Genomic DNA, 27,243 nt, shown 5'->3' with positions numbered 1-27,243 from the left:
GGACCTATTTGCCACATTGGCCGGAGGAAAACTTTTCTCAAAACTAGATCTCACATCTGCGTATATGACGCAAGAACTGACCGAAGAGTCTAAGCTCCTCACCACCATCAACATACATCGAGGCCTTTTCATGTACAATCGATGCCCATTCGGCATCAGGTCGGCAGCTGCTATATTCCAGCGCAACATGGAGAGTCTGCTCAAGTCCATCCCGGGGACGGTTGTATTTCAAGACGACATACTTATCACGGGCAGGGACACCGACTCCCATCTCCGTAGTTTGGAGGAAGTACTAAAGCGGTTGGATTGGGTAGGCCTACGAGTCAAGAAATCCAAGTGCCTGTTTCTCACGCCCGAGGTTGAATTTTTGGGCAGAAGGATTGCCGCTGATGGAATCCGCCCAACAGAGTCCAAAACAGAAGCAATTCGCCTGGCACCCAGGCCCCGGAATGTCTCAGAACTGCGTGCCTTTCTCGGGCTACTCAATTACTTTGGGAACTTTATGCAGAACTTAAGCACGCTGCTGGAGCCTCTCCACGTGCTACTCAGAAAGGGGTGCGATTGGTTTTGGGGGATGCCCAGGAATGCGCCTTCAATAAGGCACGCAATCTTCTATGCTCCAACAGTGTTTTGGCTTTCTTTGATCCAAGTAAAAAGCTAGTTCTTACATGAGATGCGTCAACGTATGGGGTCGGGTGCGTTTTACAACATGTCAATAGTGCGGGCAAATTACAACCCATAGCTTATGCCTCCAGGTCACTTTCGCGGGCGGAGCGCGGGTACGGAATGGTGGAGAAGGAGGCGCTCGTGTGCGTGTACGGTGTCAAAAAGATGCACCGATATCTTTTCGGGTCCAAGTTCGCGTTAGAAACTGACCACAAGCCCCTCACGTCCCTACTATCCGAGAGCAAGGCAATAAACTCCAACGCCTCGGCGCGCATTCAATGGTGGGCACTCATGCTGGCGTCCTACGACTATACCATAAGGCACAGACCAGGCACAGACAATTGTGCTGACGTGCTCGGCAGGCTACCCCTGGCGACCACGGAAGGGTCTGACGAACAAGACTGTGAGATAGTCATGGCAATCAATGCCTTTGAGTCCACAGGTTCGCCCATGACGGCTCGTCAAATCAGAGCCTGGACGACCAGCGACCCTATGTTATCCCTCGTAAAAAGATGTGTCCTAACCGGTGACTGGGCAGAGGCTCGTGATGCCTTCCCCGAGGAGATCAAACCTTTCCATAGGCGCATGCATGAGCTGTATCAACAAGCAGACTGCTTGACGTGGGGTAGCCTAGTAGTTATGCCTCTGCGAGGTAGAGAAACATTTGTCCGGAAACTCCACCGCGAGCACCCGGGGAACGTTCTCATGAAGGCCATAGCCGGATCCCACGTCTGGTGGCCTGGCATTGACGCGGACTTGGAGCTCTGCGTCCATCGGTGCACCATTTGTGCCCAACTCAGCAATGCCCCCAGGGAGGGCCTCCTGAGCCCCTGGCCCACCAAACCGTGGTCGCAAGTGCACGTAGACTATGCGCAAAATGTTCCTCGTAGTTGTCGATGCATTTTCAGAGTGGATCGAATGCACCATTTTAAACTCGAGCACCACCTCCACCACTGTGGAGAGCCTTGGAACTATGTTTGCAACGCACGGAATTCCTGACATATTGGTCAGTGATAATGGTCCGTGCTTCACCAGTGCAGAATTCCAAGATTTCATAAGTGACTACGGCATAAATCATGTTAAGACGGCACCATTCAAGCCGGCCTCCAACGGCCAGGCGGAGAGAGCAGTGCAAATCATTACACAAGGCATGCTCAAAATCCAAGGCTACAGGGCCGCCTGTCGTGACTGCTGCTGGCTTACAGATCTCGTCCACATTCATTGACTGGAGTCTTCCCCGCACAACTATTGATGAAACGGACCTTAAAGACAAGCCTCTCATTAATTTTCCCTACATGCATGAAATCATTGAGGTAAAGTGCCGTAAGCTAACTGAGTACCATGACCGAAATTCGAGGGGGAGGTGGAATGAGATAGGGGACAAAGTGTTTGTGCTAAACTATGGCAGGGGTCCCAAATGGCTTGCAGGGACAGTAACAGGAAAGGAAAGAAACAGACTACTGGTAGTACAAATGGACAATTGCCAAACCTGCCGGAGGCATGTAGACCAAGTCAGAAGTAGATTCACCAACAACACTGCAGAACCAGAGGCAGACTACAATGTGGAACTCACACCACACCTGGTGGACAGACAGAGGGAACAACCTGAGGAAAGGGCAGTCTCAACAGACAGCCCTGGCGAGACACCAACAATCATACTGAATGAAACAGACAGCCCAAGCGAGATACCAGCAATCACACCGAAAGAAAAACAGGCACCAAGGCAAACAACTGAACCACAACTAAGATGCTCCACGCGAAAGCGTAGACCACCTGAGAGACTGAACCTATAAAGACAATAAGACCTTAGGGGAGGGTGATGTCATGTATCTCACACTACTGTATATAACTGTATCTTACCATGCTATACATGACTGTAACTAGAGATGACCTGTAACCACAAGCTTACCTTACCTCCAGGGGTGTAATTGCAGGAGACACTTGCTACCTATTCCACACAAGTATATAAAGACAGGTCTCAGGCAAGTGTGCCATTCGAGAGCTGTGTAATAAAGGTGCAGGCCCTGCGTGACCTTGACTTCAGCATGTGCCTCGTGTGAGTCTGTACTGCAGGGTCAGGACTTTACACCCTCCAAGTCACACACCACCCTGACTTGGGTATATATCATCCTTAATCTCCCTCCCTAACAGCACTGTGGGAGCACCTTCACCACACGGACTGCAGCGGTTCAAGAAGGCGGCTCACCACCACCTTCTCAAGGGGCAATTAGGGATGGGCAATAAATGTTGGCCTCGCCAGTGGGAGAGGGGGAGGGACGGAAAGGGTGGGGGAGGGATGGAGAGGGTGGGGGAGGAAGAGGGCGAGGAGAGCGGGACAGAGAGAGGGATGGAGAGAGGGACAGAGGGTCAACCTGCAGAATATAAATATAATCCAACCATTTTTGGCCTCAATCAGCAGAGTCCTAGCTTTCACTTTTTGTGGGCCCATAGATTCGTACAATCAAACCTGGTGGGCCTTGAGATGCTCGATGTCCAGGGCGCATGGAATAGTGCAGCACAGAAGGAAGCCATTCGGCCCATCGTGCTTGTGCAAACTCTTTGAAAGAGCGATCCAGTTAATCCCATTCCATCTGCTTTCTCCCCATGGCCCTGCAAATTTTTCCTTTCCAAGTATTTATCCAATTGCCTTTTTTGAAAGTTACTATTGAATCTGCTGCCCCATGCCTGATTACAACAACTCGCTGGGTTAAAAAAATATTCTCCTCATCTCCCGTCTGGTTTCTTTCGCTCATGAAGGCGGGCGCAGGCCTAGTGTGCAAAGTATGCTCACAGGTTTGTAGGGCTGTCGAGGAGGAGGCGGGGGTCCCCAATGGAGTGCACCCTACACGGGAGTCCTCCCTCTATTTATAGGGGATTTGGCCTGGAGGGTGTTGCACGGAGCAGTCCCGTGCAATAAGTTTTTAAGTTGGTTGGGGGGGGGAGGGGAGGGGCCGGAGCGGGGTGGTGGGGGGGGGGAGGGGGCGGAGTGGGGAGGGGCGGGGGGGGGAGGGGAGGGACGGAGGGGGCGGAGTGGGGAGGGGCGGGGGGGGGAGGGGAGGGACGGAGCGGGGTGGTGGGGGGGGGGGGGGGAGGGGGCGGAGCGGGGTGGTGGGGAGTGGGGAGGGGAGGGACGGAGTGGGGAGGGGCGGGGCGGGGGGGAGGGGAGGGACGGAGTGGGGTGGGGAGGGGGCGGAGTGGGGGGGGGCGGGGGAGGAGGGGAGGGGGCGGAGTGAGGAGGGGCGGGGCGGGGGGGGAGGGGGCGGAGTGAGGAGGGGCGGGGCGGGGGGAGGGGAGGGATGGAGCGGGGTGGGGGGGGGGCGGAGTGGGGGGGGGGCGGGGAGAGGGGGTGGGGCGGGGAGAGGGGGTGGAGCGGGGTGGGTGGGGGGGCACGGTGTTTGCCAGAGCCAGAGTTTGGACACCGCTGCTCATGGGCTGTTTGGGACCCCGATAGCTGAGGCTGCTCGAGATGCGGGCAGTGATTTTCCCTCTCTTTCTCGTGCAGGTGTATCCAAGCTCGCTGGAAGATATGCCTCAGTTCAAGGGGCTTCAGGACTTCTGCAGCACTTTCAAACTGTACCGGGGGAGAGTGTCCGGGGACAGTGAGGATCCGATGGTTGTGGGCGAGTTTAAGGTAATCGACAAAAGGTTTAACCCATCGCCAGTTCCAGGGAATTTCCGTCTCTCTGAATCAGCCATTCTGGATGTGTTTTCGTCCAATTTCCATCACTCCACCATTGGCGGCCGTGCCTTCAGCTGCCTGGGCCCTAAGCTCTATCATTCCCTCCCCAAACCTCTCCACCTCTCTTTCCTCTTTTTAAAATTCCGCTCCTGAACCTGTCTTAATATCGCTTGATGTGGCCCTGTGTCACTTTTTGTCTGTTGGGGTTCCTGTGAAGCGCCTTGGGACATTTTACCAAGCTCAAGGTGCTATATAAATGCAGGTGGGTGCTTAGGCCTACAGTATGCTTCAGCCCAGATTATAGGCTGAAGAGTAGGCCTTGAACCCATGGCCTTGTGACTCGGAGGTGAGAGTGCTACCCACTGAGCCACAGCGGACATCAGGAGATACACGAGCCTCCCCGATAGAATAACTAGAAGGGGACTGAGCCACAACCAATCCCTGGTCCGTGCACCGTTAGCCAATCCCAGCAGCGGCCTCTCAATTCTGGGCACCGCACTTTAGGAAGGATGTGAAGGCTTTGAAGAGCGTACAGAAGAGATTTACTAGCATGGTTCCAGAGCTAACATAGAAACATAGAAAATAGGAGCAGTAGTAGGCCATTCGGCCCTTCGAGCCTGCAACGCCATTCAATATGATCATGGCTGATCCTCTATCTCAACACCAGATTCCCGCTTTTTCCCCATACCCCTTGATGCCTTTTGTGTCTAGAAATCTATCTATCTCCCTTTTAAATATATTCATTGGCTTGGCCTCCACAGCCTTCTGTGGTAGAGAATTCCACAGGTTCACCACCCTCTGAGTGAAAACATTTCTCCTCATCTCGGTCCTAAATTTCCTACCCCGTATCCTGAGACTGTGACCCCTTGTTCTAGACTTCCCAGCCCCGGGGGAAACATCCTCCCCGCATCCAGTCTGTCCAACCCCGACAGAATTTTATATCTTTTAATGAGATCTCCTCTCATTCTTCTAAACTCTAGTGAATACAGGCCCAGTCGACCCAATCTCTCCTCATACGACAGTCCTGTCATCTCAGGAATCAGTCTGGTGACCTTCGCTGCACTCCTTCTATAGCAGGTACAGGCAACTCTCGATTATTTGCACACGGATGCAACGGGAAACCGTTGTAATGGCATTTAAAATTCTGTGTGTGTGACGTCACTTTGAAACTCTGATGGTCCTTTCGAATGTTGCGTGTTGAGCCTTGCTTTTAAGCGCTCTGCCTTGCCTCAGCTCCTGCTGCTGCTCGCACACAGGTCCACTGCCTCTGTTGAGCCTGGTCTTTAGATCTAGAGGACTGGAATTCAAGAAATAGAAGGTACGCTACAGCTATTGGTTACAGCACACCTGCAGTACTGTAAGCATTAACTGTAATGTCAACTCGCTCGAACGGAGAAATCGTTTACCCGGCATCGCCCAATCCTCGAGGGACCCGGATAATCGAGAGTTGCCTGTATATCCTTTCTTAGGTAAGGAGACCAAAACGGCTCACCAAGGCCCTGTATAACTGTAGTAACAGTTAGGTGGATAGACTGGAGAAGCTGTGGTTGTTTCCCTTGGAGCAGAGAAGGCGAGGAGGAGATTTGATGGAGGTATTTAAAATCACAAAGGGCTTTGATAGAGCAACTACTGTTTCCAATGGCTGAAGGGTCGATAACCAGAGGGCACAGATTTAAGGCGATTGGCAAAAAAAAATAGAGGCGACACAAGGAAAATCTTTTTTACACAGCGAGTGGTTAGGATTTGGAACGCGCTGCCTCAGAGGGCAGTGGATACAGAGTCAGTAGTAGCCTTCAAAGGGCACTTGGATAAATACTTGAGGGAGAAAACATTGCCGGGTTATGGGGAAAGAGCGGGGGGAGTGGGACTAACGGGATCGCTCTTCGATAGAGCCGGCGCGGACTCGATGGGCCGAATGGCCTCCTGCTGTGCCGTATTAAGTTTGGAATAATCTGCAAAGCAGGGAATAAGGAAAAGTCATGCGGGGGGAGGGAAGGGTTTCAAAATGTCATTGGAAGCTAGGCTGGGAGTGTTGGGGCTACTGGGACGATGTCATTGGAAGCTAGGCTGGGAGTGTTGGGGTACTGGGACGATGTCATTGGAAGCTAGGCTGGGAGTGTTGGGGTACTGGGACGATGTCATTGGAAGCTAGGCTGGGAGTGTTGGGGTACTGGGACGATGTCATTGGAAGCTAGGCTGGGAGTGTTGGGGTACTGGGACGATGTCATTGGAAGCTAGGCTGGGAGTGTTGGGGTACTGGGACGATGTCATTGGAAGCTAGGCTGGGAGTGTTGGGGTACTGGGACGATGTGCTTGATGAGCTGACGTTCTTCTCTCGTCCCTCGCTGTCCTCGTGAGTCTTGCGCCATTCTGGATTGCCGTTTTATTTTCCTCTGTTATCTTTTCAGGGTACATTCCGCATCTACCCCCTGCCAGAAGACCCGACCAAGCCTCTCCCCCCACCTCAGTTTCGCCAGCTGCCCTCCAGCGAGCTGCAGATCTGCTTGGTGAGAGTTTACATCATCCGAGCACTCACGCTGTCGCCGAAGGATCGCGTTGGGAAGGTAGGTGTTTGCTGGGAATGGGAAAAATCTTCTGCGCGGAGCGAAAAAAGTATCCAATGCGAGAGGTTTACGACAGGTCAATCCGCCTCTGAAGGAGGAAATACCGGCTGCCGTTTTGCATGGAGCTTTTTTACACAGCGAAGGCTTGTGATCTGGAATGCACGGCCTGAAAAGGCGATGGAAGCAGATTCAATAGTAACTTTCAAAAGAGAATTTAATATGCGCTTGGATGAGAGAAATTTACAGGGCTATGGGGAGAGCAGGGGGGAGTGGGACTAATTGGAGAGCTGTTTCAATGAGCTGCCACAGGCACTTTGGGCTGAACGGCCTCTTTCTGTGCCGTATGATTCTCATGCGGCCTAACCGGTCGATGTTTATGCTCCCCACAGGCTCTCTAATCCTATCAGTATATCCTTCTATTCCTTTCTCCCGCATGTGTTTATCTAGCTTTCCATTAAAAGCATCTCAGTTATTCGACTGTGGTAGCAAGGGCAGTGTCCTAGGCCCAACCATCTTCAGCTGCTTCATCATTGACCTTCGCTCCGTCATAAGGTCAGAAGTGGGGATGTTCGCTGATGATTACACAGTGTTCAGTTCCATTTGCAACTCCTCAGATAATGAAGCAGTCCATGCCCACATGCAGCAAAACCTGGACAACATTCAGGCTTGGCCCGATAAGTGGCAAGTAACATTCTCGCCATACAAGAACATAAGAAATAGGAGCAGGAGTAGGCCATTCATCCCTTGAGCCTGCTCCGCCATTCAATGAGATCATGGCTGATCTTCTACCTCAACTCCACCTCCTTGCCCAATCCCCATACCCTTGGGTTCCCTTCGTATCCAAAAAGCTGTCGATCTCTGTCTTGGGTATACTCAGTGATTGAACAGTCCTCCGGAGTAGAGAAGTCCAAAGATTCACAAGTGCCAGGCAATGACCATCTCCAACAAGCGAGAGTCTAACCACCGCCCCTTGACATTCAACAGCATTACCATCGCCGAATCCCCCACCATCAACATCCTGGGGGTCACCATTGACCAGAAAATTAACTGGACCAGCCACATAAATACTGTGACAACAAGAGCAGGTCAGAGGCTGGGTATTCTGCGGTGAGTGACTCACCTCCTGACTCCCCAAAGCCTTTCCACCATCTACAAGGCACAAGTCAGGAGTGTGATGGAACACTCTCCACTTGCCTGGATGAGTGCAGCTCCAACAACACTCAAGAAGCTCGACACCATCCAGGACAAAGCAGCCGCTTGATCGGCTCCCCATCCACCACCTTCAACATTCACTCCCTCCACCACCGGCGCACCGTGGCTGCAGTGTGCACCATCTACAAGATGCACTGCAGCAACTCGCCAAGGCTTCTTCAGCAGCACCTCCCAAACCCGCGACCTCTACCACCTAGAAGGACAAGGGCAGCAGGCGAATGGGAACACCACCACCTCCACGTTCCCCTCCCAGTCACACACCATCCTGACTTGGAAATATATCGGCCGTTCCTTCATCGTCGCTGGGTCACAATCCTGGAACTCCCTCCCTAACAGCACTGTGGGAGCACCTTCACCACACGGACTGCAGCGGTTCAAGAAGGCGGCTCACCACCACCTTCTCGAGGGGCGATTAGGGATGGGCAATAAACGCCGTCCATGCCAGCAACACACCTATCCTGCGAATGAATAAAAAACGTCCCACTTTCTAATCACTCTGAGCAAAGAAGTTTCTTCTGACTTTGGTTTGATATCTTTTGTCATAACTTTACAAGCCCCACGGACTTCCTCTGCTTTGTGAGATGCTGTTATTCCTTGTCCCCATCCTCTTCCTGTCATCTTTGGTCGCTGTTTGTTCAGCGACTGTGTCCTTGTCCAGTGCCCATCCCACCGTCAAAAACCTGCTCAGAATCCCCCTTCTTGGTGCAGCCTTCACCCCGCCCCAAGTTTCACACTGCCCAGTAATCCGGAAAATTACAGATATTTGTGGGGGGTTAATTTGACCCTAACTCGCCCGCCTGAAACCCACGGACTCGAGTGTAACGCCAGTTTTACACGCTGCCCATTAATGCTCCCCATGGGGTGGAGCGTAAAATATTGACCCCTTGATCTCAGCACTATTTCTCTGTGATCTTTGGCCTTTATTGCAAAGGGAGATGGAGTGTAAAAGTAATGAAGTCCTGCTACAACTGTACAGGGCATTGGTGAGACCACACCTAGAGTACTGCGTACAGTTTTGGTCTCCATATTTAGGGAGAGATAAACTTGCATTGGAGGCAGTTCAGAGAAGGTTCACGAGGTTGATTCCTGAGATGAAAGGAGTTGTCATATGAAGAAAGGTTGAGTTGGTTAGGCCTGTACTCATTGGAGTTTAGAAGAATGAGAGGTAATCTTATTGAAATGAAGATTCTGAGGGGGCTCAACAGGGTAGATGCAGAGAGGATGTTTCCCCTCGTGGGGGAATCTAGAACTAGGGGGCACAGTTTCAGAATAATGGGCCGCCCATTAAAAATGGAGATGAGGAGGAATTTCTTCTCCGAGATCGTGAATTTTGGAATTCTCTGCCCCAGAGGGCTGTGGAGGCTGGGTCATTGAATATATTTAAGGTGGAGATAGACAGATTTTTGAATGATAAGGGAGTCAAGGGTTATGGGGAGCGGGCGGGGAAGTGGAGTTGAGGCCAAGATCAGATCAGCCATGATCTTATTGAATGGCGGAGCAGGCTCGAGGGGCCAAATGGCCTACTCCTGCACCTATTATGTTCTTATGTGCTCATCAAGGTGAAGGATGTCGCAGATGGGGAATGGGACCCTTTCCATTTCAGGGATCCAGTGTCAGCATCAGGCACTCCTGGGGCAGGTATGTCCTGGGTCAAAATGAAGGTGTCTTCTGTTCCGCTCGGCTGATATCATCACCCTCTACCCAGGCTCGGAAGAGTGGACCAGTGTGGCACTTTGTACATTACCTAAACTCGCTACCCTAGGCCTCACAAGGTAACCCTCCACGATACCTACCTTCCTCCATTCTGGCCTCTTGCCCATTCCATCGCCCCAAACAGCCTTCAGCTGTCTCATTCTGGAACACCTTCCCTAAACCTCTTTATCTCTGTATCTTTCTTTATGACACTACTGTTGAGACGTTAATCTGAGGTCCCCTCTGCTCTCTCAGGTGGACATAAAAGATCTCATGACACTATTTCGAAGAAGAGCAGGGGAGTTATCCCCGGTGTTCTGGGGCCAATATTTATCCCTCAATCAACATAACAACAAACAGATTATCTGCTCATTATCACATTGCTGTTTGTGGGAGCTTGCTGTGCGCAAATTGGCTGCCACGTTTCCCACATTACAACAGTGACTACACTCCAAAAGTACTTCAGTGGCTGTAAAGCGCTTTGGGACACCCAGTGGTCATGAAAGGCGCTATATAAATGCAAATCTTTCTTTCTTTAAAACTTACCTCTTTGACCAAGTTTTTGGTCATCTGTCCTAATATCTCCTTTTTTGGTCAGTGTCAAGCTGTTTTTTGATGCCGTTCCTGTGAAGCACTGTGGGTCATTTTCCTACGTTAAAGGCGCTATATAATTGCACATTGTTGAGGAGAGGAGCCAGTTAGTGTTGATTTAGGACGTGTGGCCACAAGATCACTCGGAGTTGGATTGATGGCATATTCTGTTTGTGGTCGCTGATGGAGTGAGCTTCAAAGAATGAGGCAGATCTCAGCAAGAAACTGTCGTCAAACATCTTAGAATAAGGGGCCGCCCATTTAAAACTGAGATGAGGAGAAATTTCTTCTCTGAGGGTTGTAAATCTGTGGAATTTGCTGCCTCAGAGAGCTGTGGAAGCTGGGACATTGAATAAATTTAAGACAGAAATAGACAGTTTCTTAAACGATAAGGGGTTATGGGGAGCGGGCCGGGAAGTGGACCCGAGTCCATGATCGGATCAGCCATGATCATATTAAATGGCGGAGCAGGCTCAAGGGGCCGTATGGCCTACTCCTGCTCCTATTTCTTATATTCTTATATATTACTAGTTCATTGACTGACTCTTCTTTCGATAGTGTGATGCCTACATTCGAATCTCGCTCGGCAAGGAGTTGATCAATGATCGAGACAATTACATTCCCAATACCCTCAACCCAGTGTTCGGCAGGTAAGTTGCTTCTTGAACTTAAATCGAAAACCCAAACTGTAAAACAGTGCAATGATGCTCTCTCTCTGTTATTTACCATTTCTCCTCCAATTGTACGCCCCGTCTTGAGAGAGCTCGCAGGCATTGTGCCTCTTCTGGTGCCTCTCCTAAAGTACCATCCTTCTTGAGTTGTCAGTCATGGCTCTCTCCCCTTAGTCAGAAGGTTGTGGGTTCAAGTCCCACTCCAGAGAGATTAGAGCACAAGATCTCGGCTGACACTCCCAGTGTAGGACTGAGGGAGTGCTGCACTGTCGGAGGAGCCGTCTTTCAGATGAAAGAAAGAAAGACAGACTTGCATTTATATAGCGCCTTCCACGACCACCGGACGTCTCAAGATGAGACATTAAACTGAGGCACCGGCGCCCATGGCACTATTCGAAGAAGAGCACGGTGTCCTGGCCAATATTTATCCCTCGACCAACATCACTCAAACAGATGATATGGTCATTGTGCACAAAATGGTTGCCGAGTTTCCTGCATTACCGCAGTGACTGCTCTTCAGAAGTGCTTCATGGACTGTAAAGTAATTTGGGATATCCGGAGCAGGTGAAAGGCGTAGTCTGTGACTCCGGTCAATGAGTCTCAGTCAGGAATGTATAGGACCCAGAAAAGACCAACACAGTCAACAGGGAAATATCATATCGTGCAATATGTTATCTGAAATTGTAACCGAAGGACACAGATTTAAGGCAATTGGCAAAAGGACCGGGGTGGGGGAGAGGTGAGATTTATTTGTTATATAGTGAATTATTATGATCGAGAACGCGCCTGAAAGGGCGGTGGAAGCAGATTCAATAGTAACTTTCAAAGGGGAATTGGGTAAATACCTGAAAGGGAAATAAATTTCAGGGCTATGGGGAAAGGGTAGGGGGGAGTGGGACTAATTGGATAGTTCTTTCCAAGAGCCGGCACAGACACGATGGGCCGAATGGCCTGTACTGTAAAATTCTGTGATTCTATACCTCTCGAGCCCTCTACTAGTCCTCTCTCCAGGAACTAATCCAACTCTTGAATTTGCTGTAAGGTCAGCCCCACCCCCACTGCTTGCCCCACTGTCCATTTCCCTCACTCAACGCCTTTTGCATAAAATAATGGAATCTACGCAACATTTTTACCCTCGCTCCACTAATTTTAAGGCTGTGTCCTCTAGAATGACATGGAATGTACGGCACAGAAACAAGCCATTTGACCCCACCGCTCTGTGCCCATCGAGCCTCCTCCCACCCCTCTCCATCTCACCCCATCACCATATCCTTCCATTCCTTTCCCCGTCATGTGTTTATCCAGCCCCTCCTTAAATGCCTCGATACATAGAAACATAGAAAATAGGTGCAGGACTAGGCCATTCGGCCCTTCAAGCCTGCACCGCCATTCAATGAGTTCATGGCTGAACATGCAACTTCAGTACCCCATTCCTGCTTTCTCGCCATACCACTTGATTCCCCTAGTAGTAAGGCCTACATCTAACTCCTTTTTGAATATATTTAGTGAATTGGCCTCAACTACTTTCTGTGGTAGAGAATTCCACAGGTTCACCACTCTCTGGGTGAAGAAGTTTCTCCTCATCTCGGTCCTAAATGGCTTACCCCTTATCCTTAGACTGTGACCCCTGGTTCTGGACTTCCCCAACATTGGGAACATTCTTCCTGCATCTAACCTGTCTGAACCCATCAGAATTTTAAACGTTTCTATGAGGTCCCCTCTCATTCTTCTGAACTCCAGTGAATACAAGCCCAGTTGATCCAGTCTTTCTTGATAGTTCAGTCCCGCCATCCCGGGAATCAGTCTGGTGAACCTTCGCTGCACACCCTCAATAGCAAGAATGTCCTTCCTCAAGTTAGGTGACCAAAACTGTACATAATACTCCAGGTGTGGCCTCACCAAGGCCCTGTACAACTGTAGCAACACCTCCCTGCCCCTGTACTCAAATCCCCTCGCTATGAAGGCCAACATGCCATTTGCTTTCTTAACCGCCTGCTGTACCTGCATGCCAACCTTCAATGACTGATGTACCATGACACCCAGGTCTCGTTGCACCTCCCCTTTTCCTAATCTGTCACCATTCAGATAATAGTCTGTCTCTCTGTTTTTACCACCAAAGTGGATAACCTTACATTTATCCACATTATACTTCATCTGCCGTGCATTTGCCCACTCACCTAACCTATCCAAGTCACTCTGCAGCCTCCTCGCAGCTCACACTGCCACCCAACTTAGTGTCATCCGCAAATTTGGATATACTATTAATCCCCTCATCTAAATCATTAATGTACAATGTAAACAGCTGGGGCCCCAGCACAGAACCTTGCGGTACCCCACTAGTCACTGCCTGCCATTCTGAAAAGTACCCGTTTACTCCTACTCTTTGCTTCCTGTCTGACAACCAGTTCTCAATCCATGTCAGCACACTACCCCAATCCCATGTGCTTTAACTTTGCACATTAATCTCTTGTGTGGGACCTTGTCGAAAGCCTTCTGAAAATCCAAATATACCACATCAACTGGTTCTCCCTTGTCCACTCTACTGAAAACATCCTCAAAAAATTCCAGAAGATTTGTCCAGCATGATTTCCCTTTCACAAATCCATGCTGACTTGGACCTTGGATACTATTCGCCTCAATCCCTCCCTGTGACAGCGAGTTCCACGTTCTCACTGCTCTCTGGGTAAAGCGGTTTCTCCTGAATTCCCCATTGGATTTATTAGTGACTGTCTTATATTTATGTCCCATCGTTCTGGTCTCCCCCACAAGTTGGAACATCTCTACATCGACCCTATCATACTCTTTCATACTTTTAAAAGCCTTCATCAGGTCACTCCCCACCCACCCTCAGCCTTCTCGTTTCTAGAGTGAAGAGCCCCAGCCGATTCAGTCTTTCCTGAATCTATGGGGGTAGATTGTGACCCTGTGCGATCGTGTAATAGAGTGGACAAGGGCGAACCAGTGGATGTGGTGTATTTGGACTTTCAAAAGGCTTTTTAACAAGGTCCCACAGAAGAGATTAGCGTTTTCTCTCTTCCCTCCTTTTTTAAAAAGTGGGGTTACATTGGCTACCCTCCAATCCATAGGAACTGATCCAGAGTCTATAGAATGTTGGAAAATGACCACCAATGCATCCACTATTTCTAGGGCCACTTCCCTATGTACTCTGGGATGCAGACTATCAGGCCCTGGCGATTTATCGGCCTTCAATCATATTGAATGGTGATGCAGGCTCGAAGGGCCGAATGGCCTCTTCCTGCACCTATTTTCTATGTTTCTATTTAAAGGAATCACCAGCCCCTTTCACATCTCTCCCGGTTTTAATTTCCACTGTTAACTTCAAGGGAAATAAAATTGGGGAGAGGTGTAAAAGAGGCAGGTGATTCGCTATCACCCATTCTACACTATCACACACAGTCAAAACTACCCCGCCACTGTTAAACATATGGTTCTCGGGAGGTTGCGGGAAACGGGCACTAGACAATCGACAGCTCAATCAATTTTCCCTTCCACGCACGTCAGTAGAAATATAAATAGGGCGAGGTTTGCGGTGGGCCCTCCCGTTCACTACAACCCACGACCGATTTCACCCCAATGTCATCGCCCTTGTCTGCACCCTTCAGGATCTTGGGTTATTCCATCAGCCCTGAGCCTCCTCTACTCCGCCATGAGCAGCCCCCAGCATCTGCAGCCTCTCCTCGTAACTATAGCGATGAATTCCCATCCATCCGCTCAGCAGTGATGACCGGGCTGGTTCACGGCCAAGTGTTTGGCCGGTGCTCCTGGTTTGGGCCCGTCTCCCGAGGCAGTGCCTCCGGGCTGTGAGGCTTGGGGCCACTGGTGAGAGCTGGCTGATCGGCAGAAACCAGCTGCTGGTCAAGGCACCGGTGGGTGCGGTTATTTGCAGTGCTGCCGAGATTCTGCTTTAAGGCTCACCCCCCCCCCCATACACTGCACTCCTCAGAGCTGAGAGGGTTAATCCCAGCTCACCATCATCATCATAGGCGGTCCCTCGAAGCGAGGATGACTTGCTTCCACGCCATAAAGGGATGAGTTCACAGGTGTTTCAATGAAGGACCTAATCTTCGAGATCCCGAACTACATGTTGAAGGGTGGAAGATGCCTGTGCGTGGATTTATTTAACGTGGGGTGACCGTTGCACACCAGCCACCACACGGGCTTGACAGAGCGAGGTCTTGGTCCAGTGGCAAGGGTTAACCAGGACGACTGGAGACCTGCTCTGCTGCACGGACCTAGTGCACACACATATCGCAGTGTGGGCTGGGCCCGTGCTGCCCCTGGGCCCTCGGCTCTTCTGGGCCCCCGAACTCGCGCCTCTCCTTCGCCCCGACCTCGCCGCTCCTGCTGTACCTGCCCACGCTCCAATCACAGACCTGGACCTTGGTGACATCCAATCCCAGTCGCCCTCTGCACAGCCGTCACTCTCCAACACACACTGTACCTTGAAGTGGTATGCTTCTTTGAAGGCCCCGACCTACTGATGGTCCTTGCAGGTCGGGGCCGCCGTGCCAAATCCGGGTCGGGCCGCACGCTGCTCCTTTGTAGGCCTCGATTCTACCAGTTTCGTGCCCGCCTGTGTTTGTGTGTGTGCCCGCCTGTGTGTGTGTGTGCCCGCCTGTGTGTGTGTGTTCCCGCCTGTGTGTGTGTGTGCCCGCCCACCTGTGTGCCCGCCCACCTGTGTGCCCGCCCACCTGTGTGCCCGCCCACCTGTGTGCCCGCCTGCCTGTGTGCGTGTCTGCCTGTGTGCGTGTCTGCCTATGTGTGTGTGTGCCCGCCTGTGTGTGTGCTCGCCTGTGTGTGTGTGCTCGCCTGTGTGTGTGTGTGTCCGCCTGTGTGTGTGTGTGCCCGCCTGTGTGTGCTCGCCTGTGTGTGTGTGTGTTCGCCTGTGTGTGTGCGCCCACCTGTGTGTGCTCGCCTGTGTGTGTGTGTGTGTGTGTGTCTGCCTGTGTGTCTGCCCGCCTGTGTGTGTGTCTGCCCGCCTGTGTGTGTGTCTGCCCGCCTGTGTGTGTGTGTCTGCCCGCCTGTGTGTGTGTCTGCCTGTGTGTGTGTCTGCCTGAGCGCGCACATGTCTGTCTGTCTGTGTATGCGCACGGTTATCAACATGCAGAATCAAGCTCAACTGTGATGACCTGCATGGTGAAAATGCCTGCCAGCACTCACTGCCTGAGTTCTGCGATGGAGACTGACCCATTAGCGGATACAGGGAAAGGCCGCTGGTGTCTGTGAAACTCTAACCTTCAAGAGAGGACTGATTCAAAAAGAAAAATGGTTTCTAACGGTGAAAGTTCTTTCCACAGAATATATCAACTTTATGCCACCATTCCACTAAATAAAGATCTCAAAGTTTCCGTGTATGACTATGATTTCGTCAGCCAGGATGACATAATTGGAGAGACAGTTATTGACTTGGAAAACCGGTACCTGACGCGTTTCGGAGCACAGTGCGGCCTGCCCCGAACATACTGCACGTGAGTTATTCCAAACCGTGAAACCTCAGGCGAGTGACGTGGCCCATACTGCATTTATATAGCGCCTTTAACGTAGTAAAATCATCCCGAGGCGCTTCACAGGAGCGTAATCAGACAAACCTTTGACACCGAGCCACGAAAGGAGATATTAGGAGAGCTGACTAAAAGGTTGGATAAAGAGGTCGGTTTTGAGGAGAGAGATGTGGAGAGGTTTAGAGAGGGACCTCCGCAGTTAAAGGCGTGGTCACCGATCATGGAGTGATGGAATACATGGACGAGGAAGAGATTGTCTTGTTGTGGGAAGGGAGGTTAATGGAAGGTGAGGGGAGGGGAGGGTGGACAAGAGTAGGTTGTCTAGTCACAGGAGGGGGGGGGGGTTGGGGGGCAGCAAGGGGGAGTAGAGGAAGGTGGTTGGGGGATGGGGGGAAAACGAGGGTAGTAGTGAGGGAAAAGGAGAGTGTTAGGAGATGGGGGGGGAAGGGGAGAGTGTTGGGGGTGGGGGGGAAGAGGAGAGTGTTAGGGGTGGGGGGGAAGAGGAGGGTGTTAGGGGTGGGGGGGAAGAGGAGGGTGGAGGGGGGGGTAGGGAAAAGGAGGGTGTCGGGAGTGGGGGGTAAGAGGGAGGGTGTCTAACTCCGATGTTCCAGGCATCCTGAGTGTGGGGCAGACTGAATGGACCAATGATTATTTGCATTAGTTTATTTGAGTGTCGACTGCACCTGCGCGCTCTAGACTCTGCCCCCGATGGAGGGGCAGTACTGAGGGAGCGCCGCACTGTCGGAGGGGCAGTACTGAGGGAGCACTGCACTGTCAGAGGGGCAGTACTGGCCAATATCTAACCCTCAACCAACATTACTAAAACAGATAACACGGTCAATTATTTAATTGCCGTTTGTGGGAGCTTGCTGTGCGCAAATTGGCTGCTGCCTTTGCTACATTACATCAGTGACTACACTTGAAAAGTACGTCATTGGCTGTAAAGCACCCTGGGTGGTCTGAAGTTGTAAAAGCTGCTCTATAAATGTATTTTTTTAGTATGTTTTCTTGCTACAGGGTATCAGATGGGAGGTGTGGGGGATCACAGGTGTGATGGAGAGAACTATCGGACTTTTCGACAGCATGTGCAAGCTGGGCCTCTCATCTGAAGCAGATGCTGGGAACCACCTGACAGGAAATCAAGGGAGAGTCCGTGACCGGGTCTTGAAGGCTGCAAATATTGGGTAGCCAGCGGTCTGATCTCCCTCTTCATTACATGCTGCAAATTCTGGTTAAGAACATAAGAAATAGGAGCAGGAGTCGGCCATTCGGCCCCTCGAGCCTGCTCCGCCATTCAATAAGATCATGGCTGATCTGATCTGATCTGATCTTGGCCTCAACTCCACTTCCCCGCCCACTCCCCATAACCTTTGACTCCCTTATCGTTCTCAGTGGAAAGAAGGAATGTGAAAAAAAAAATCTTAATACGAAAAGTTAAGAAAGGGATAGCATTTGGTGCTGTTTTTTTTCCAGAGGGGGCTCCACTCAATGGCGAGATCAGCTGACACCGATAGAGCTGCTGGGTAACCTGTGCAACATGAAGAACTACGCCCCACCCATCATTCACGGCAACGAGGAAAAAATCACCATCGGCGAGAGAGAGTTCTCGCTGGGCGACTTCGGTAAGGAGCCAGTCCGTGGAGAGTGGGAGGAGGAAATGCGTTTGTCGGGGTGGGAGCGAGTTTGGGTTCTTTTAGACCGGCTTAAATGGACGACAAGATCAGTGATTTATGACAAGTCGGGAAAGTTTATTAAACATGCAAATCCATATATTGCAACTAATTGATGCAGTAATGAGCAGGTTTTAGGCGGGCGTTGCTTCCCAGTTTTAACCCTGGACGGAGGAGCACGCTGACTCAGCTTGGGTGTCCCTGGTTCTTTCCAGCTCCTGGTATCTCACTTGTCCTTTCTCTGCCGTGCCTTTTCTCACGTGGCCAATCCCTGGCCAAAGACTGCCCTAAGTGGAGGAAGAGTATCCGGGAGGGCGCTGAGCACCTCGAGTCTCGTCGCCGAGAGCGTGCAGGAATCAAGTGCAGGCAGCGGAAGGAGTGTGCGGCAAACCTGTCCCACCCTCCCTTTCCCTCAACCACTCTCTGTCCCACCTGTGACAGAGACTGTAATTCCCGTATTGGTCTGTTCAGTCACCTGAGAACTCACTTTTGGAGTGGAAGCAAGTCTTCCTCGATTTCGAGGGACTGCCTATGATGATGACGGTTTGTTTAGTTCAATCTCCAATGCCTGGTCCCTCGTGCACAATGCCGCCGAGCCCGGTGATTGGTTCCCAAGCTGCATACTCACCCTCTGATTGGTTCTCCTAGCTCCTGCATCAGGCCTCGTCCAATGATGTCCTCCCAGCGGGAATTTTAAAGGCAAACTCGTCTCCTTTGTTCAAACCATCCCACCAGCAGGAACTCTTTCCCCAGACAAGGGCCACAGTTCGCAAGCCCACATTAAACAACCCACCCATTTCAATAAAGCTCGTCTATCTTTACACATACATCCCTAAACATTAATTCATGAACAGGTTTCTACACATAAACATTCATTCATTACTACATTCCTACACAAATTAATTCATTCCTAACCACACTCTCACAAGGAGTACCTCAGGGCTGATTATACGAGAGAGTTCAGGACCTGTGGTGATTCCAAACTGAATGGTTTGAGCGGGATGTAGGCCGGATACCAATACTGTATCAAAATATCGGGCTGTGTCTGGGTCATCATCATTGGCAGCCCTTCGAAGCGAGGATGATTTGCTTCCACGCCAAAAGGGATGAGTTCAATGAAGGACCTAATAGTCCAGATCCCGAACTACATCCTGAAGGGTGGAAGATGCCTGTGCATGGATTTTTTTAACGTGTGGTGACCGTTGCACACCAGCCACCACACGGGCTCGACAGAGCTAGGCCTTGGTCCAGTGGCAAGGGTTAACCAGGACGACTGGAGACCAGCTCTGCTGCACGGACCTAGTGCGCTCACATATCGCAGTGTGGGCTGACCCATGCTGCCCCTGGGTATTTCATACTTGAACCTCATAGAATGATACAGCAATAAAGGAGGTCATTGAGCCTGTGCCGGCTCTTTGAAAGAGCAATCCAATTAGTCCCACTCCCCCGCTCTTTCCCCATATCCCTGCAATTTTTTTTCTTGAGGTATTTATCCAATTCTCTTTTGAAAGTTACTATCGAATCAGACGATCAGATCACAACAACTCGCTGCCTAAAAGAAATTCTCCTCTTCTCCCCTCTGCTTCTGTTGCCAAATGATCGTAACTCTTTGTCCTCTGGTTACCGACCCTTCTACGACTGGAAACAGTTTAACAAACGTAAGAAATAGGAGTCGGCCATTCGGCCCCTCGAGCCTGCTCCGCCATTCAATAAGATCATGGCTGATCTGATCTTGGCCTCAACTCTACTTCCCCATATTTTCTCCTTATTTACTCTATCAAAACCCTTAATTAATTTGAACGCCTCTAGCAAACCGCCCCTTAACCTTCTCTGCTCTAACAACCCCAGCTTCTCCAATCTCTCCACATAAGTGAAGACCCTCATTCCTTGTACCACGATCCTTCTGCCTGCGCTCGTTCACCCCTGGTACCACTCCAGTAAATCTTCTCTGCACTCTCTCCAAGGCCTTGACAACGTTACTAAAGTATGGTGCCCAGAATTGAACACAATACTCCAGCTGGGGCTGTTTTATAACTTGATAAATGTTTCATAATGTGCAACTCTTTAACTCAGAGGGCCGTGAATATTTGAAATTCTCAAGAATAATAATAATCACTTTTATTTGTAGCGCCGTTAGCATAGTAAAACGTCTCAAGGTGCTTCACAACAGTGTTGCAGACAAACAGAAAAATTTGACACCGAGCCACAGAAGAAATTAAGGCAGGTGATCAAAGGCTTGTTTAAAGAGGTAGGTTTTAAGGAGCGACTTAAAGGAGGAAAGAGAGGTAGAGAGGCGGAGAGGTTTAGGGAGGGAGTTCCAGAGCTTAGGGCCCAGGCAACAGAAGGCATGGCCACCGATGGTTGAGCGATTATAATCAGGGATGCTCAAGAGGTCAGAATTTGAGGAGTGCAGACATCTTGTGGGATTGTGAGGCTGTAAAAGATTACAGAGATAGGGAGGGGCGAGGCCAAGGAGTGATTTGTAAACAAGGATGAGAATTTTGAAATTGAGGCGTTGTTTAACTGGGAGCCAGTGTACTATCTACCCCAGAGAGCTGTGGAGGCTGGGTCATTGAATATATTTAAGGTGGAGATAGACAGATTTTTGAACGATAAGGGAGTGAAGGGTTATGGGGAACGGGCAGGGAAGTGGAGTTGAGGCCAGGATCAGATCAGCCACGATCGTATTAAATGGCGGAGCAGGCTCGAGGGGCCGAATGGCTGACTCCTGCTCCTATTTCTTATGTAAAAGATCAAGGCGGGATGATTTCCATTGTGGGCCGTTTTTAGGGAAATCACAAAAGCACGTGTTTACAATTTCCCTCGGAGGTGCAAATGGAGCATTTCAATGGAGCCGTCTCCCGCAAGGTGCTTTTGGTAAATGCACAAACTGCTCACTCACTTCCAGGTTCCTCCTCAGTCCTTTCCGTGCATTATTGCCTCCTGACCCACTTCCCCCAGCAGGCGATTGATGGCCGTTCCCATCTATTGATCCTGTGTGTGTAGGTGCATTGGCAGTGGAGAATGTGACTGGGTCAGTGCATTTGGAAGATAAATCACTTTCAGCGAGTTGGAAAGAATGTAAACCTCATTTCACTTCTTTATTATTTTGGTGAGTGTTGCACCCATCAAGGTGAAGGGGAAGTTGCTCTTGTGGAATGGGCCTACTGTTGGGGGAATCCCATTATCAGCAACCAGCGTTCTCAGGCCAGATGTGGAAGGAGTCAGATGCAGCGTGAAGCTTCCTCCACACTGGCCCAACAATGCTTTTAACCACCAACTTAGATGACCCCCACTGTAAGTACGGTGTGACATTGTCCATCGTTGCTAGAATGGCCATCCGGTGGACTTGCTGGGTGATTTAGTACAGATTGTACCATGGGCCCATTTCCCGCTAGTAATGGGAGAAAGTCTGCCCAAACCCAGGACTGGTACAGCCAGCAGAGAGCCGTCACTTTCAGCCAAGTTCTACTTAGTATTCAGCGGTCTGGGCCCTGGGCTCTGGCATTCCCTCCCTAAACCGCCCCGTGTCTCTACTTTCATCTCCGCTCCTTAAAACCTGCCTCATGAGGATTTTGGTCACTTGCTCTAATAGCTCCTAATTTGGCTCGGTGTCAAATTTTGTTTGGTAACCCACCCATAAAGCCCCTTGGGATGGTTTACTACGTTAACATAAGAAATAGGAGCAGGAGTATGCCCCTCGAGCCTGCTCCGCCATTCAATGATATCACGGCTGATCATCGACCTCAACACTTTCCCGCCCGATCTCCATATCCCTCGATTCCCCCTACAGTTTCTATCTCAGCCTTGAACATATTCAGAGACTCAGCATCCACAGCTCTCTGGGGCAGAGATTTCCAAAGATTCACCACCCTCCCAGTGAAGAAATTTCTCCTCATCACCGTCCTAAATGGCCAACCCCTCATCCTGAGACTGTGACCCCTGGTTCTAGACACTCCAGCCCGGGGGGAAACAACCTCTCAGCATCTACCCTTAGAATCTTGCATGCTCAATGAGATCACCTCTCATTCTTCTAAACTCCAGAGAGTACAGGCCCATTCTACACAATCTCTCGTCGGAAGACAGCCCTCTCATTTTAAAGGCTCTATATAAATGCAAGGTGTTTCAGGGAGTATCTTTCTCCGGGACTGATTAAACCAGCCTCCTTTCTTTCTTCCCGTACAGAGGTAAAGAAGATTCCTTATCACTTCCCAGGTCCCCCGGAAGAGAGGCTTGCTCTTCACATTCTCCGACTGCAGAACCTGGTGCCCGAGCACGTGGAGACCAGGACCTTGTTCAACAACACTCAACCGGGCATCGAGCAGGTACGCGCCAGCAGCCTTTGCTGCCGTTTGTGCCGCATTAACCATCTCATCCCAGTACTTCCCTCAGAAACTCAGGAAAGTAGCGAGTCACAGAATTCCATCGCGATTACAAGACTTGCAACGTTCGACTTGTATCTAACCTTGGTCAGACCACACTTGGAGCACTGTGAACATTTCTGGTCTCCGTATTGCAAAACGAAAGTGCAAAAAAAGATTCACAAGGATGATCCCAGAACGGAGAGGTTATAACTATCGGGAAGGACTGAACAGGCCGGGGCACTTTAGCCTAGAAAAGAGAAGTCTGAAGGATGGCCAAATAGAGGTCTTTAAAACCATGAAGAGGTAGACGTAGAGAAGATGTTTTCACTTGTGGGGAGCCCAAAACTAGGGACCATAAATACAAGACAATCACTTAATAAATCCAGTCAGGAATTCAAGAGAAACTTCTTTACCTAGAGATTGGTTAGAGTGTGGAACTCGCTACCACAGGGAGTGGTTGAGGCGAATAGCAGAGATGCAGTTAAGGGAAAGCTAGATAAGCATATGAGGGAGAAGGGAAGAGAGAGTTATGCAGATAGGGTGAAATGAGGGAAGACGGGAGGAGGCTCGAGTGGAGCATGGACTGGTTAGGCCGAATGGCCTGTTTCTGTGCAGTAGATTCTATGTAAGATGGAGACAGCCCCTTTGGCTCAATCGGTGCGTGTTGGTGTTGTGCTATACTTGAGCAGTAGTCCCAATCCCATGAATGCCACGGAGCCAACCTCTCCATCGCCCACTCCTTCCAATATCTCGCCAATTCCGCCCTTTTACATTTTTCCAGGTTCTTCACCTGTCCAGGATGTCCATTCCTCGCATTCACCGTCCCGAGTGAAATGTCTGCCTTACTTCCCCTCCCCAAGGCCGGAGCCTGTGTCCCTTGGTGCTCGAGTTTGTGGCCCTTATCCCCTTCTCCTCTCCTGAAGCTGCGGACTCTCTCGAGTGCGGTTCCACAAGCGATTGTGATATTTAGCCACCAGCTCCATCACGCAATTCCCGGGATGATAGAAGGCGGATTAGACGGGCCCTGGTCTTTTTGCCTTCCCTAGTTCCTAAGTGTCAGCTATCTCGCTCAAGCGTGGCCGTTCTCCATGTGCGAGCCTCAACACCGAGTGTCAGCTTGCTATTCGACTGTGAAAGGGGGTCTGCGGCTGTATTTTATTTGCTTCATGGCTTCTTTGCTTAAGAATTCACAGCAGCACATTGCTATTAAGAACTAGTTGGTTTATTAGCAAAAGGTTTAACAATCACACTACACATTACCAGTTCATCCACCAGGCTCACAACCACCTGCCCCATCGTGGATCCCCCAAACCCAACTGGCTGGGGTTTTATTGAGTCTTGTGAACATCACGTGACTGGCTAAGCCACTCCCAGCTCAACAGCTCTACAACTATTTTGTTGAAACTTAAATCAAATGCCCCCTTTTGACAAGGGCACTAGAACCCACAAATTAACAATTTTAAACTTTAACGAAACCTTAAATCAAATAAAAATGTGGTTGCCGGGGTTGATGATGCACTCCAGTCCCTGCGGCGCCCACCTCTTGCGGAAGGCCGCGAGCGTACCGGTGGACACCATCTCTAGGGACACCCTGGCTCGGACGTAACCACGGAAGAGAGGCAGGCAGTCGGGCTCTACAACTCTTTTAGTTGAAGACAAATTAAACAGTTAGTTCAAGTGCCCCCTGATTAAAAGAAGGGGACACTCCAAACACTTTTCAAGTGCTCTTTTTTTTCTGTTTTTTTGGCGGTTTTTTTGTGGGGGGGGGTTTTGTGGGGTTTTTTGGGGCACTAAAGCCATAAATATATACAAGTGCCCCCTATAAAAGGGGAGTGGGGGGACACTAAAACCCGGCAATAAAACAAATTAAATTTTAAAAGATATAAAATCAAATGAAAATTTGGTTGCCGGGGGTGATGATGCACTCCAGTCCCTCCGGCGCCCACCTCTCGCGGAAGGCCGCGAGCGTACCGGTGGACACCGCGTGCTCCATCTCCAGGGACACCCTGGCTCGGATGTGAGCGCGGAAGAGAGGCAGGCAGTCGGGCTCTACAAACCTGCGAGCGTGCTCACAGGTGCGTACATTCCAGCGGCTGAGCTTGGTCCTGTACTAACCCGCTGTTGAGGTTTAACTTCACTTTGTTTCTTGTGCAGGGGAAGCTTCAGATGTGGATCGACATCTTTCCCAAAAAGCTGGGTCCCCCCGGCCCATCCTTTGACATCACCCCCCGGACCCCTCGGAGGTGAGTGCAGAGAGCAGATACAGAGTGAGGATAAACGAGCGGGAACGCAATGTGCCACACTCACGGTGGCTGTTAGCCGTGCCGAACCACAGTGTAATCGGGATAATTCCCGGGCCCTGTCCATGGCCGCTGCTCGCCGCTCCTTTTATGGCCCCGACCAGCCGCTGTTGGTCTCTCGCAGGTCGGGGCCCCCACGCGAATGACCATAACCTACCTGGCATGGGGGAGGGGGTTGAACAAGGGTTGCTGTTAGCCCCGGACCCATAGTCTCGTTCTTGTCTGACTTGTGAGTAATCTGTGGCTTTTTTCAGATTTGTTCTGCGTTGTATAGTCTGGAACACAAGTGATGTCATTCTGCAGGAAACCACGATAATGGGAGAGAAAATGAGTGACATTTATCTTCGCGGGTAAGAACAATCTCCAATAGATAAATCCTGTGTAACCGTCTGCATCAGATCCTGTGCTGCGCTCTTGAGCACGTAAACTAGACCAGCACTTCAGTGTGGTACTGGGAGCTCTGCATTGTTCATGGCACTGCCCATTGAAAAGCAGATGAAAACCCAAGGGCCCCGCTGCCTGTTCGGAGAAGAGCAGGGCATTCTCCTGGTGTCCTGGCCCACATTCTGCTCTCGCCAAACACCGACCAGTCACCTCACGCTGTTTGTGGGACATGCTGAGTCCAGAGTGGCTGATATGTTTACTGGTGAAGTAAACCTGAGGAAAAGAGTGTTTGAAGACCAGGCCCTCAAATCTACCACCAAACTCATGGTCTACAGGGCTGCAGTAATACCCGCCCTCCTATATGGGTCTGATGTACAGAAGGCACCTCAAGTCGCTGGAGATATATCACCAACAATGTCTCTGCAAGATCCTGCAAATCCCCTGGGAGGACAAGAGCACCAACATCAGTGTCCTCGACCAAGCTAACATCCCCAGTATTGAAGCACTGACCACACTCGATCAGCTTCGCTGGGCAGGCCACATAGTACGCATGCCAGATACGAGACTCCCTAAGCGGAAACGTTATAAGGACACCCTCAAAGCCTCGCTGGTAAAGTGCGACATCATCACTGACACCTGGGAGACCCTGGCCGCAGACCGCCCGAGGTGGAGAAAGTGCATCCGGGAGGGCGTGGAGCTCTTTGAGTTTCGACGCAAGGAGCGTGAAGAGGCCAGGCGCAGGCAGCGGAAGGAGCGCGCGGCAAACCAGCCCCACCCACCCCTTCCCCCGACGAATGTCTGTCCCACCTGCAACAGGGTCTGTGGCTCTCGTATCGGACTGTTCAGCCACCAGAGAACTCACTTTGAGAGTGGAAGCAAGTCTTCCTCGATTCCGAGGGACTGCCTATGATGAAACCATTAGCCGCTGTGGAGAGTGAGGCCGAGTCGAAAAGTTAACTCTGCCTCACTCTCCTCAGCGGCTGATGGCTTTCCAGCGTTTTGTGTTTTCAATTCTAATTTTAGATTTCTAACCCCTGGTGTTATCTTAAGGAAATATGACGCTCGGGGATATGGGACTAGACTTTCCCGAGAGCCCCTCGACGCCCAATTGCCTGCTCAAACAAAATGGAACCATTATCAGTGTTATCATTGTTATGGGGTTTTGGATGACGGCTTCACATCGAGCCAACAGCAGAGTGCCGAGAGTTCTTTCTGGCGGGACTGTAATTCAGCCCAAAGAGATCGGCTGGGCAACTTCTACTCTTTGCAGCTGTTGGGGAAACGCGCCCTGACTCACCTCGGTTACCTGTCCCCGGTAGTGTAACTAAGACTGAGCATCCGTGGCTGATGTGGAACATAACCCCACTGAAAATACATTCGAGCATTCGGGCAGGAAAAGGCCAGCTGGTCCATCAAGCCTGCCCCGCACTTGTGGCAGTGAAAGCATCAGAAGATAAGAAATAGGAGCAGGAGTCAGCCGTTCGGCCCATCGAGCTTGCTCCGCCATGCAGAGAGGATATTTCCATTCATAGGGGAAAGTAACACTCGGGGACATAGTCTCAGAATAAACTGAGATGAGGAGGAATTTCTTCTCTCTGAGGGTTGTAAATCTGTGGAATTCGCTGCCTCAGAGAGCTGTGGAAGCTGGGACATTGAATAAATTTAAGACAGAAATAGACAGTTTCTTAAACGATAAGGGGATATGGGGAGCGGGCAGGGAAGTGGAGCTGAGTCCATGATCAGATCAGCCATGATCGTATTAAATGGCGGAGCAGGCTCGAGGGGCCGTATGGCCTACTCCTGCTCCTATTTCTTATGTTCTTATAGAGTAGCGATAATGGGGGACTTCAACCATGCTAATATAGACTGGGATAGAAATAGTGTAAGGGGCAGAGAAGGGGAAGAATTTCTGAAGTGCGTTCAGGAGA

At 50.6% G+C, this 27,243-nt stretch overlaps 1 protein-coding gene across 1 annotated transcript in view; it reads left to right on the top strand.

The window, feature by feature from the left end:
- LOC139234651 (myoferlin-like) overlaps positions 1-27,243 on the top strand; it is a 183,475-nt gene that overhangs the window by 129,875 nt on the left and 26,357 nt on the right. The window contains exons 40-47 of the mRNA XM_070865333.1: positions 4,169-4,297; positions 6,754-6,909; positions 10,963-11,054; positions 16,394-16,564; positions 18,071-18,219; positions 22,453-22,592; positions 24,786-24,874; positions 25,186-25,281. Coding sequence (XP_070721434.1) covers positions 4,169-4,297; positions 6,754-6,909; positions 10,963-11,054; positions 16,394-16,564; positions 18,071-18,219; positions 22,453-22,592; positions 24,786-24,874; positions 25,186-25,281 — 1,022 coding nt within the window. The remainder of the gene's footprint in view (positions 1-4,168; positions 4,298-6,753; positions 6,910-10,962; positions 11,055-16,393; positions 16,565-18,070; positions 18,220-22,452; positions 22,593-24,785; positions 24,875-25,185; positions 25,282-27,243) is intronic.

Source organism: Pristiophorus japonicus, chromosome 22 (assembly GCF_044704955.1).
Source record: "Pristiophorus japonicus isolate sPriJap1 chromosome 22, sPriJap1.hap1, whole genome shotgun sequence".
Lineage (NCBI taxonomy): Eukaryota > Metazoa > Chordata > Chondrichthyes > Pristiophoridae > Pristiophorus > Pristiophorus japonicus.
Note: the sequence above shows the minus strand (reverse complement) of the source record. Positions and strands in the feature narration are given on the sequence as shown.